The sequence below is a fragment of the Dermacentor andersoni genome, chromosome 4 (assembly GCF_023375885.2).
Source record: "Dermacentor andersoni chromosome 4, qqDerAnde1_hic_scaffold, whole genome shotgun sequence".
Lineage (NCBI taxonomy): Eukaryota > Metazoa > Arthropoda > Arachnida > Ixodida > Ixodidae > Dermacentor > Dermacentor andersoni.
The window spans coordinates 124696562-124709240 of NC_092817.1; the positions used below are offsets into that span (position 1 = coordinate 124696562).

Below are 12679 nucleotides of genomic sequence, written 5' to 3' on the forward strand. Positions count from 1 at the left end.
GGTTGGATATCAAACCGGCTTCTAATGTACTTTGTTACCGGTTGCGCGCATGCGTGTCTGCGCGCCGGCGAAGTGACAGCAGTGTGCACGGTATATTCTAGGCACTATAGTAACGTTGTTTGTCAAGTTTAGTTAGTTGTTTTGTCCCCTTGCTACCCGATGAACGTGTCGACGTTCGTACGCACTGTGCATTTAGACTCTACTGATGTCGAGCTTGCCATACACCAGTGGACGGAAGGAGACGTGGGCTGCGTTGTGTGGGACGGCGCGCTCGTGTTGGGTAAATACATCGACCACAAGAACTGTCTCGGTGAATGGGATGCAAAGAAAAGCGTTTTGGAACTTGGTTCAGGAACAGGCATTGTAGGCATTGTTACCGGCAGCTTTGGGTGAGTATAGTTCATAATAATTTTTAACTGCCGAGATGCCCAGTCCTCGTTAGTATAGTGGTCAGTATCCCCGCCTGTCACGCGGGAGACCGGGGTTCGATTCCCCGACGGGGAGCAACTTTTTTTTCTCTTCCACTTTATCCTATTTTATACTTCTTTCGAAATCTTTTCTTTTTTTCGCAGAATTTGAATTACTACTGCTTCATTACCTGCATGTGCAACTTAAGAACATCATGGATTCCGCGCTAACAAAAGCCAGGAGCATCGAGCCTCACTGATGATAAAACGTGGATACGTCATATGTGTTTCTGGGCGGCCCTACACAGTGACAAGTGTTCTAGCTTAATCAAATTTCGTATCAGTTCACATCAGAGCAACGAATAGATTCCTTATCACTTCGTTGTTTCGTTTCACTCGGAATGCCGGACCTTACTCCAGTTTTTCCGCCGTCATCTTGTAATAAATGTCCGTAATGTATAATAGTCACTGTAACTACTGCTGGGGACTGTGCAGGGCATGAGCTCACTGCCGAGATGCCCAGTCCTCGTTAGTATAGTGGTCAGTATCCCCGCCTGTCACGCGGGAGACCGGGGTTCGATTCCCCGACGGGGAGCAACTTTTTTTTCTCTTCCACTTTATCCTATTTTATACTTCTTTCGAAATCTTTTCTTTTTTTCGCAGAATTTGAATTACTACTGCTTCATTACCTGCATGTGCAACTTAAGAACATCATGGATTCCGCGCTAACAAAAGCCAGGAGCATCGAGCCTCACTGATGATAAAACGTGGATACGTCATATGTGTTTCTGGGCGGCCCTACACAGTGACAAGTGTTCTAGCTTAATCAAATTTCGTATCAGTTCACATCAGAGCAACGAATAGATTCCTTATCACTTCGTTGTTTCGTTTCACTCGGAATGCCGGACCTTACTCCAGTTTTTCCGCCGTCATCTTGTAATAAATGTCCGTAATGTATAATAGTCACTGTAACTACTGCTGGGGACTGTGCAGGGCATGAGCTCACAGAACCTAAGGCGTTCCTAGAGCAATTAAACCGGACCTATTAATAGCGACCCCGCGTATAACGCCCCCCCACTTGAAGCGAATAACTCTCGCTTGTATAGTTACGAGCATGTAATAGCCATTCGACTAACCGTGCTAGAAGGCTATGGCGGACCTTGCTTTTATAACGAACCGATTGCTACGTCAGTACGCTTAGAACGAACGCAAGGAAAAAGCGGCTTCACGACAAAACGTCTTACGGCTGTTCGTGGGAAAGAATCTTCGTTCCATGGTGACCGTTAGAGTAGCTACTTTTGGCGCACCAGACGTTTCAGCAACACGTGTTCTTACAGTGGACGTGTAGCCGTACAAACATGATTAATTTTTAACGCGAATCATTCTTTGGCTTATCTTTCTTCGGCACTTTAATTGCGGTTAGGCAGGTTCCTGTCTCGCCTCGATCGTTTCGGGCATATTCAGTAAAAAAACCTGCAGACTTGTGCGACCCTGCGGACTCATAACCCAATATCCAGCGAAGCTGTTTCTTTCGCGCAGCTGCAATAAAAATTTCAGTTGCCTGTAATTTAATCGCACACGTTAAAACGTTTCCGCCATATATGACTGGTCCGTTTGAAACCTTCCAGCATATATAACCCATTCAGGCTCCTGGTAAAGAAATGTTACAAAAGCAGTGATTCATGCACATGCATTTTACTGTACGAGAATTCTGGCCATAATAGTTTCGAAATATTATTTCCCAAATTGTGGGACGAAATACATGGGTGTTCCAGTTACTTTTCTGCTTCAATGTATAAGTGAGCGTTTTGTTAAAAAGGTGAGTGGCACAACCGGGCGTGGTGTACCAATCATGGAAATAACGTAAAAACGAGGAGTCATAAATTACTTTTAACGCCCCTTATTAAGACAGTAACGTTAAAATTTCCATACGAAGTAGCACACAAGATGCTTCTCGTTTCTGTTAAATATGAAAATTGTGTAACGCAAGAGTTCTTCACAGGCATTGGGAAATGTAGCTAATAATGCCTGCGCGACATTTGGAAACCCTTTATTCTTCAGGAATTTTTAGCAAAAGTTGTATGTGATCCATACATTCACTTCAATGTATTGTACTTAGCACTCACGTTTTCCACAGTACTCAGCCTATTTTTGCTAACTTTGATCTTGGCGGCATTTGTAGTTATGCAACGGCTGCTTGCAAAATGTTGCCCCGCTTTTAAAATCAAGTCATAAGTTTTCGGAGCATCTGCATGCATAATTTACTGGAAACTCCACAATTAACCCACATATTTAGAAATTTGCATACAATGTGTATGCAAAGTACGAAATATGTGGCTTTTATTTGAATGAAATATAAACAAGGTGCCGTGTCTTGTTCACCGAAAACGCTGGAGAAACCAACTGCAAACCTGGTATGACGCATGAAAAGAAGGGGAAAAAAAAAAACGCTCGAGGCTTCAGTAATTCTTTGAAGCGCTTGTATTTACACCAGAAACACGAAAGTTTCGCCGCACATTGCACTTAACATTCCCACTATTTTCACCGAATTCGAGGAGTGTCTCTTGTGCTGTTGCTTCAAGAATTTGGGAAATGTAGCAGTAAATAACGGGCAGTATGACACTCTGGAATGCTTGAATAAGTAAATTTCTACACAGGTTGTATTAAGCCACTAATGTGAGATGAAACATTTATCATTCGCCGCGCACGACATGCTTTCTACTTCAACTAAATATAAGTCCCTTGCTTAGCATAGTTCACCAGGGAGACCGGGGAACAGCGACTAAATGTGTGCCGTGTATATCACGCTTGATAAAAATTGGGGGAAGGCGAGTATTCAGTAATTATTTTCAAAGTACATAATTACCCTATATCCATTCAAACTTTCGGCACACGTCACACATAGAATGACCCCAATTTCTTCAGAATATGAAATATATCTGACATTTATGGTCCGCCCACGGAAGAGAGAACATTTTTAAAGCGTTTCATATAACGGTTCTATATATGGGCCAGAAAGCGAGGGTTTAACAATCTTCATTTAACCCCTAATTGGCACAGACATTTCGCAATTCACCTTTTTATTGTGCTTAACGACCCCCCACACTTCCTCAAAATATAGACTTTGTGAGCGACCTTGCATATTTTGTTGTTTTTTTCGTAACATCGCGAAAACTGCCATGTAACGTTTATGAGCGGTTCAATATATGTATAGACGCAGAAGAAAAAAATGGCAGTGCCTTAGCTCGGCTATGCCAGGATATGTGTAGCGAAAGCTAAGGCATAGCATGGTTAGCCTTGGTTAATCTTGATTGCAAGCCTAGGTTAGTCTGGTTGTCTAGCTATGTTGCGGCGTTTAGCCACTCGTTCGGCGCGCTCTTCGTTTGTTTCCTGGGCGATTCGTTTCCTCTTCATCTCGTTCCGATGTCGATTCCAAGCCTCCTCCTGCTTATCAGAATTGTCGCCGTCCATACGTCGCCTCAACTGTGGTTGGGGCGCACGCGAGCTCTCCTTTTCAATCCTTCGACATGTTATCAGGCATGCGACGTAGCTGGCGAAGCGAGCGGAGGCGAGCGCAACGACGAAGAACGCGGTGTGACGTCATACCAAACGGCGGCGCGGAAAGGCGCGGCGCTGCGCAGCGGCGGAGCACCTGTGGCTCCATGGAGGAAGGAAACTGAGGAGAGGCCCTACCCCCTCCGCGTGCTAGGAGAAAAGTGTGGAGGAAATGACGTAGTGGATTCTCCTCTTTTTTGCTGATTTTTTATTTCTTTGCCGTGGCGGCCACGCCTTTCGGGCCACAATGGCGGCTTTGTTTTGGTTCTGTGCGCTCACACGTGTTGCTCCGTCGGTTTCGTACCGTGGCAAAGGCGCTGTGCGGGCAAGTTCGCGTTGGTCTCCGTGTTTTGTTGCGCTGCGTTAGCTGGACCGTGCTCTCCCGGATTTTGCTGTGGCCAGGTGGGACACGAGGAACTAAAGTTCGTGAAATGAACGCGCATGCAACGCTGTACGCAATGTACCGCACCACGGCAATGGCAACGGACGAAGGAATATCCGCGGGAAATATTGCCCTCTTTGGCGGAATCATGCTAACGTGCTAACCATTGTTTAGTATTGCTGCGGAGCGCGCGCGTCCGAGCACCACGGTTGCGCACAGCGCGGCGTGGTTTCGCGAGAAATGTAAACAAGAGAGGAGAGCTGGCCCGATAGGCGGAGCAACGCCATGAGCAACGCCAACTTCCGGCTTCACTTTAGCTTCAAAAAGAGTGACGTCAGGGCCTCTCCCGAGTTTCCTTCCTCCGTGTGTGGCTCGGTGGGTCGTGGCTCGCTTCTACTAGTGGCGCATGCGCAGTAGTGACTAGGGAGCGAGCGAGAGAGAGAAATATCCGCGGCGAGGCGCGCGTTGTGACGTCATGTGTCTCCTCGGAGCACCGCCACGGCGAAATCGCAAGTTCGTGGCCAGTAGAGGTTTCGCTTTAAAATCCAACTTTCTAATGGTGGGATGCAACAATCTGACTACCAGAAACAGCAGCGCGATGCTTTAAACCGTTTATCGCTTCTCGATCAGGTTTATAGGCCACGGCGCACGCATGCTTCTCTCGCGTCAACGTCCCCCTAATCTAATACACTCTAATGGCGCTTTGAGACGACTGCCGCGTGAGCCATGCGCGTCGCATAGCATGCACGAGCAAAAGCACGTGCGCCTTCTTCATGCGGCACGAGCGAGGGCGTGGCGGTTCCTCCCATTGTTGCGTCCTGACAGCGAGCTCTGGGAGACACTGCAGCGTTAGACTGGCACCCGCCTTCGGGAGGACGAGCTGGACATTGCCCGGTCCTTTTCTCGTAGCAGATAACGCTACGAAAACGTTTTATACATTGTGCACCGCGTCTTCGGTATCGGCCTAGGTTGTAACGGAATAGGTTGCAGCGTTTCGCCTCCGGAGCTGGGGAAAAAAAAGACAAAAAGAATGCAGTTTCGCTTGATGGCGAAAACCACGCGGCTCAGCCCCATGCCAAGAACCAGCGCCTCGACCTCTACCGACCTCAGAGATCAACTGCGGCGTCGATGTGCACCTGCGGTTGAAGCGGCATCCTCCGCGTTCTCTCTCCTTTCTGTTCCTCTTTTTATCTCTTTACATCCTTCCCCCTTTGTACAGGGTAACAAACGGGGCGAGCGTCTACGCGATTCACCTCCCTGCCTTTCCTTTTATTGCGATAGCAATTACACGGACACTCGAAGCGCATTCATACTGTCGGCGCCGCTTCCGCCGTTGTTGTCGCGCTGACGGCGCATGCGCAGCTCGCGCGCAGGGCCAGATGATGGCCAGAGGGTCTGCACATAGACGCGTTTTACTGCAGAAACGACGAAGCGAAGTGGACACGCCGTCAACGCTACGCTAAATCGCCTCTGTGGCGGATCAATTGTAGCGTTCCTGCGAAAACGTTATCAGCCCGTCAGTAACTCTAAGCTTCAGTTTAGAGTTACTGACGGGCTTCATGCAACATCTACGTCGGTGATGGACGCCCTGTTTACACTTCGAGAGCTACAGACAGCACTCAGCAGCCTGCGGCGTCGATGTGCACCAGGTCCTGACGGCATCACCAATCAGATGATGCAGAACCTACCTCTGGAACACCGGAAGATGCTCCTAAGCTATCTCAATCGAGTGTGGGAGACTGGCGACGTTCCTCCTTCATGGAAGGTGGCTTGTGTTGTCCCAGTGCTGAAGCCCGGCAAAGAAATGACAGACTTGGCCTCGTATCGTCCTGTATCACTGACGTCGCGCTTGGCTAAGCTCATGGAGAAGCTGGCAAGTAAGCGTTTATCTTGGTGGCTCGAAGATAGAAGGGCTCTACCAACATGCATGACTGGATTCCGAACAGGTTTAAGCGCGCAAGATAGCGTCTTGGACTTGATAAGCCATATTGAACATCATAGAGCTTTCGGTCTTTCAACACTAGTTATTTTCCTAGACGTATCAAAGGCTTATGATAGCGTCCTTCAGAGCTCAATACTAAATAGTTTGCAGGCCATGGGCGTACAGGGCTATCTTCTGCGATTCATTCACTCATTTATCAGTGATCGTAAAATTCAAGTGCGGTTAGGAAGTACCACAAGCACCGAAAGGGCGGTATCACGAGGTGTACCTCAGGGAAGTGTTCTTTCCCCAACGCTCTTTAACGTTGCAATGGCTGGTCTTCCCGCTGAAGTGCAAAAACATTGCAGGCATGTCCATATGTCGATATACGCGGACGACATTTGCCTTTGGTTAACCGGATATCAACACAAGCGTTTAGCTCTGATAGCTCGACAGGCATTACTTTTAGTTCAAAATTACCTTCAAGGTGTTGGGTTGACTCTCTCGGTGGAAAAATCTGGCTTCATCATGTTTCCAGGTAGAGGAAGAAGGTATGCGCGGCTGAAGATAGACCTTGATCAATCTTGCCTTCGACAATTGAAACACAAGCGCTTTTTGGGTGTCATTATTGACTACCGTCTACAGTGGCGACGAGCTGTGGACTCGGTTGTGACATCGATATCTTCGCGTCTCAATGTGATCCGTAGAGTTGCGAGTGAGCAATGGGGAAATCACCCTTCCTCAATGATCAGGTTGCACGATGCACTAGTGACGAGTCGGATAATGTATCAGCTGCCTTTAATTTCCCCCTCGATATCACAGCTGGAACGACTTGAGGTTCTGCACAGAAAGGGCCTGAGAAGGGCTCTTGGCGTTCCGCAGACTGCTCCTAACAAAGCAGTACTTTGTGAATCTCTATCGAGACCTCTTAGCCTAGTCGCTTCACAAAGGTTATTGATGCAAATTGGCCGCCTCAAACAGACGGCAGCCGGCCGAGCCCTTCTACAGCGCCTTCGAAAGAGATCTGAGTCCCGAGCGTACTTGGCACTAAATACTCTTGGTTACCTGGGTCTTGACACTAGAGGTCGAACTAAGAGGTTGAAACCACCTTGGTCATTCGCGAGCCTCGATTGTTCGTTGACAATTCCTCACGTACGCGCTAAGCGGAATTCTCCTCTGGCGGCAACGCGTTCGCTGGTACTGGAACATCTTGAGTCTGAATATGCACGTCATCTTCAAATCTTTACTGATGGCTCTGTGGACAAGGTCAAAGGATCTAGTGCAGCTGCTTTTCACATTCCCTCTTTGAAGTATGATTGGTCTGTTCGCTTCACTGCAGTCGTGTCCTCCACAACGGCCGAAAGCGTTGCCATTGAGGCAGCTCTAAAGAAACTACGGTTTTGTACGCCTCAACCTGTTGTTATTCTTACAGATTCAAAATCTGCCCTTCAAAGGTTAGAGCACGGGTTCCCTACTGATGCCTTATGTCTTAGCTCCCTACGCTCGGTGCACAATCTCCATATCAAAGGCTTCTCCATACGTTTCCAATGGGTGCCCTCGCACACAGGTATCATAGGCAACGAGATGGCGGACAGCCTCGCCCATAGAGCGCTGTCTGGGAATCCATTGAGAAGAGTGCCTCAAGACGACAACAGACTCTTCAGAGAAGCAGTGTTGTGCCACCTCAGTTCTTTGTGGAGCTCACCTCACAAGCCATGTGTGATCAAGGGCCTCAAAAGAAACCAAGCCACCTTACTGCTCCGCATTCGCACGGGCTCTGCTCGAACCCCTGCGTGGATGTATAAGACTGGCCTGGCGTTATCACCATTATGTTCAACGTGTGGTGTGTGCGGTGACATAGAACATTACCTAATGTGCTGTGCTGTGTATAACGCGGAAAGGAGGGTGTTATTCGGGTCCCTCAAGAAGACAGGAGTTCCTCACAGCTCTTTTCAAGACATTGTTTTCCCGCGCGGGAACCGGTTGTGTAGGAAGGAGGTCTCTCGCCTTCTTTTAAATTACCTACAGGACACAGATTTGGCCTCCACATGGTGAACTGAGGAGTGACCATTTGTATTTTGTGAGGACTGTGTCTGATTATGTGATTTACTTATTTTAAGTGTCGCTACGGTGGAGCAATTGCCGGCAGCAACTGCAAGGCTAATCCCACCAGTAGCCTACAACAACTCAACTCAACTCAACTCTAAGCTTCAGTCAATCAATCAATCTACAGTCCCGTATGCCGCTCGTCGACCGCTTCCATTCCTAGTAGCCCTGCACCTCTCCGTCGTAGCCTGGCACGCCTCCCTTCAGTCTTTTTTTCGTAGCGCTTCATAATCATGGCAGCCTCATGCCAGTTTTTTTTTCTTTCTTTTTAAATCTGTGGTTCTAATGGATTGCCCACAGTCGGGGCATGACGTCACCGTGACTTCTTCGCGTGTTGTCTCCCGGTCATTCGAAGCAAGCAGGATGTAATTCCGTGTGTGATTTTATCTCGCAGGAACGATGTCTTGCTGACCGACCTACCGCAGTTCGTGCCTCTGTTGGAGAAGAACCTCGAAGAAAACCGCGACCGCCTCAGAGGAAAGACAGCAGTGCGGACGCTGGAGTGGGGTGCGCCACCTGCTCCCGACATGATCGCTCCTGACGTCATGCTGATAAGCGAATGCGTCTACTACGAAAAGGTAAAGGAAGTAGTGCGACAGCTGCAGATAACAAGCATTCCACGCTTCCTTGCTTTTTCGATAGGCTTTTTTCTAAGCACAGGCGAATCCACACGAAACAAAGTTTTACGCAAAGTTTTGTGTTTTCACTTACTGACTGCAACCCGCCGGTAGCTTACCATATAGCCCTGTTACTGTATAACGTAAAGCTATTTCGTTCTGACTTTATTCCAATCTCTTGGCGTCAAATTTACGTAACCGCCGACGCAAGAATATGGCGGTGAGTCGCAGCGTTATTTGACCAGCCTCATTCATCAAACGTTCTCCTCGTTTATATGAGGCCACTTTTGTTTGCTTTGAAGGCACATATTTTTCTTATCTGATTGGTTGACAAGAAGCTAGGAGGCATGCATAAGTGGAGAGGGTTTCGATTGGTCCGAACTATCGCAGTAGAAGTAGATAACCGGACGAGAAGGGCGGTGCCGGCGTTTGCGATTGGCCCGCTTCCCCTTACTTAGCTTATGGTGACTGGTCAGAAACCGCGGCTGCGTGCAACAGAAGGCTAAAAATACCGCTAAAACACATCCTGGGAGAGTGATTTCGCGAGCGTGCCGAAGGTGCTCGGCAACGTTATACTGCTACCCAAAAATGTGCAATATATATACGCAGTGTAATAATATCCCCGGCGGCTCCAAGTAGTAGTGTCAGAGCGATAGGTGGGCAGCCACATTTTATTGCCTTCGAAACAGGGTAGTCTCCGGCTATTCTGAAAAAGATTCCGTTTTGTTCGGAATACTAATACATCTTTCGTGCGTACATGTCACTTTGACTTGGTGAGTTTTCGCGGTTTTGTGACGTCGCGTAATCGATGGGCGAAGTGGGTGCCGCGCGAAAGAAAATGAACCATAGCACAGGGCTTACGGCGAAACAGGCGTAGAATCGTAAAAAGCTTTTTTGTTTTAATTTTGTTTGGCATCATGCATAACCAGTGTGTACAAGTCACCATAGAAATTTCATGGTTTTCGTGTCGTCGCGTGACAGACAGGCGAAGTGGATCGGTTAAATCGACCACCAGCGCTAAAGCAGAACAGATAGCCGTAGCCATCGCCATGGCAGACCCCACATTTACCCATGTCCTCACGGATTCGCGTGCTGCAATTCGTGCTTACGAAAGCGGCAACGTATCGAAAGAGGTAGCGCATATACTGCTAGCGAGCTCAAAAGAGTGCGAACGATGCCTCTCCTGGTTCCCCGCTCACATGGGGAAAGACATTCACCCGCAAAAACCCAACCTCCATGAAACGGTCCACGACCGTGCGCGAGAACTTGCCCGCCGCGACGGTCCCACGGCCTCCGAGGGGCTGGATATTCAGTTTAATGACCCGCTACTTACTTACCAAGAAATCACCTCACACTATCGAAAAGGCAGAATGAAATACCCGCTCCCGCACGCCAAACTCGAACGCGCGCAGGCGGCCGCGTTTCGAATGCTGCAAAAGGACTCGTATCCGTCACGAGGCCTACTAAGCCACTACAACTCAGAAATCCCGGCAAATTGCCCAGACTGCCCAGAACTCTATTGCTCACTCTCGCACATGCTTTGGCAATGTACCGCTTTACCAGAGGGCCCTCTCTCCAGTGAGCCCGAATGGGAAGAAACCTTCAAAAGCCCGGACCTCAAACTCCAACTCAAGGCCGTCTAGAGGGCCCAAGAACTGGCGGAGCGTCGCCACGTTCCAGTCCCGACTTGGGCGTCGCCTACGGTTTCGGCCCAAGGAGCTCCCCGTGTGCGATCTCCAGCGGCTTAAACCTCCTCAGGACCTCAATAAAGTTCTTGACTGACTGACTGACTGACCAATCGTTGAGGGCTAGTTGCAGAAATGGAACGGAAACAAATTGGAACAGCTGTACGTTATAGCGCCCCTGTGGCGGTACACGTCTGCAAGCATTGACCCTGATACATGATCGAAGTGACGACCGACATAAAATCAAACAGCGTCTTTGCGTTCAAGACCATCGGCTGTCTCGCTTTTACGCAAAGATCAAGAATAGACATAAAAAAGGGGCTCCGATCCACGCTGAGAAGGTGGTTGGCCAGTGAAGCTGATCCTATATAGACCAATGGGACGTAGCCTTGAACTGGGTCCTGCCGAGCCCGAGTACGACGCCGTTGTGCGAATCGACGTTGCTTTTCCCGTCGCCACTCGCCGTGTTCACGCTGCTCTTCGGGAGTCCTATAACTGTGCGTGGATTTCCCATAGCGCTATCAGAACGCAAATGGAATCAGTTGCTAGGCGGGTCCATCTTTTGCATATGAAAGTGTAGTTACGTCACTCGAGCCCTGCTTCGTATGCTACAGTTGCCGCTTCCCGGAAACTGCAGCTTATGCAGCCGTAATCTTTGTCGGGAAACGCTTGCGGCGAATGCTATGCGCGAAAGCGAGCTTTCTGGTTCTTTCTTTCGTTCTTTCCCCGCACGGCCGGCGCCGCGGAAGCGCGGAGGCGAGCGCCATCTGTTGTTGCTGCAAGGAACCCAGCGGCGAACACGGCGTGCGCCTCCCGCTGTGATTCGTTGAGTTTTTCCCACGAACACGACAAATGCAATGAGGGTGGGGGTGGGGGGGGGGGCGAAGTATACAGCTTCGCTGCAAAAGAAAGAACGTATTCTTCGACAAGTAGCTACAAGCAGGTAACGTCTGACATAGTCGCACATTTGCTGTAATCGTCGCTCGGGTATGCCTAATAGGCGTGCACTTTCAAGGTTGACCTCCTTGCAGACCACAAAAGCGTAGAGTTGATAACGATGTCTTCCTGTGGCACTCTTCTTTCCATATCCCGTTCACTCGCAATCCATAGACTAGCCTTAGAGCGTGACGTCACCAACATACGGCGGCAATGCCTCTATACATTCAGCGCTAGCTGGGAGAAAAAAGAAATTGACATACTCCGCTGCCTTGAATTTTTCTCACAGGTAGAAATAATAGGCGGGGTAGATTTTTCAGTACTTACTTGGCATAGATCATTGCCCAAAGCCACGAACGGCGATGGAAAAAAGCGTCGACGTGGTCGTTCGCTCTTTTTGTCCGTACTATGGGCTCCTTTGTAGACAAACATGCAGTTTGTATGTAAATGATTAGGCTTGTAGAGCGTGACGTCGTCAACATGTGGCGGCACTAACGTGTTATGCAGGAAAAAAAAAATTTCTGACAAGCTATAATGGCTTGCATTTTCTACGAGCGAAGTTTCAATACACACGTGGCCGGTGTTTTTCAGTAGTCAGCAAATATTGTTGTTCAAAGCGGTGAAGAAAGAAAAAAGAAGATCGGCATCGATACGGCCGCTTGCTCATTTTGACTGCACTGTGCCTGCAGATCTTTCAAAATTAAATAATATTGCGGGGTTTAACGTTTTCAAATTGCACAGTGAATTATGGAGGGACGCCGTAGTGCGGTGCTCTGGATTAATTTTGACCGCATGTTGTTACTTAACGTGCACCCAAAGCACGGTACACGAGCGGTCTTGCGCTGAGCCGCGGACCGTCGCGGCAAGCCGCAGTCGGGACCCGAATGCACGACCTCGCGTTTCGTTGCAGAATGAGAGCCACTGGCTGAGCCGATGCTGAGGTCCCCTTTGTTTCCAAACGTGCACCTTGTCCATAATTTCTGAAAGTTTTGCGCACGAACTAATTCGGATCGCTTTTCGAAATAGAAAGTCAGAATCCGCCTGCACGAGGGTTTCTTCATTCATTCTTG

The 12679-nt window shown here is 48.8% G+C and overlaps 1 protein-coding gene and 2 non-coding genes across 3 annotated transcripts in view; all 3 read left to right on the forward strand.

Moving 5' to 3' along the window:
• The first annotated feature begins 11 nt into the window (after window positions 1-11).
• LOC126537589 (protein N-lysine methyltransferase METTL21D-like) overlaps window positions 12-12679 on the forward strand; it is a 16886-nt gene continuing 4218 nt past the window's right edge. The window contains exons 1-2 of the mRNA XM_050184719.3: window positions 12-389; window positions 8766-8949. Of these exons, the coding sequence (XP_050040676.1) occupies window positions 160-389; window positions 8766-8949 (414 nt within the window). The 5' untranslated portion in view covers window positions 12-159. The remainder of the gene's footprint in view (window positions 390-8765; window positions 8950-12679) is intronic.
• TRNAD-GUC (transfer RNA aspartic acid (anticodon GUC)) lies at window positions 433-504 on the forward strand. Its single transcript has one exon. It is a non-coding gene; the product is annotated as a tRNA-Asp (tRNA).
• On the forward strand, window positions 931-1002 carry TRNAD-GUC (transfer RNA aspartic acid (anticodon GUC)). Its single transcript has one exon. It is a non-coding gene; the product is annotated as a tRNA-Asp (tRNA).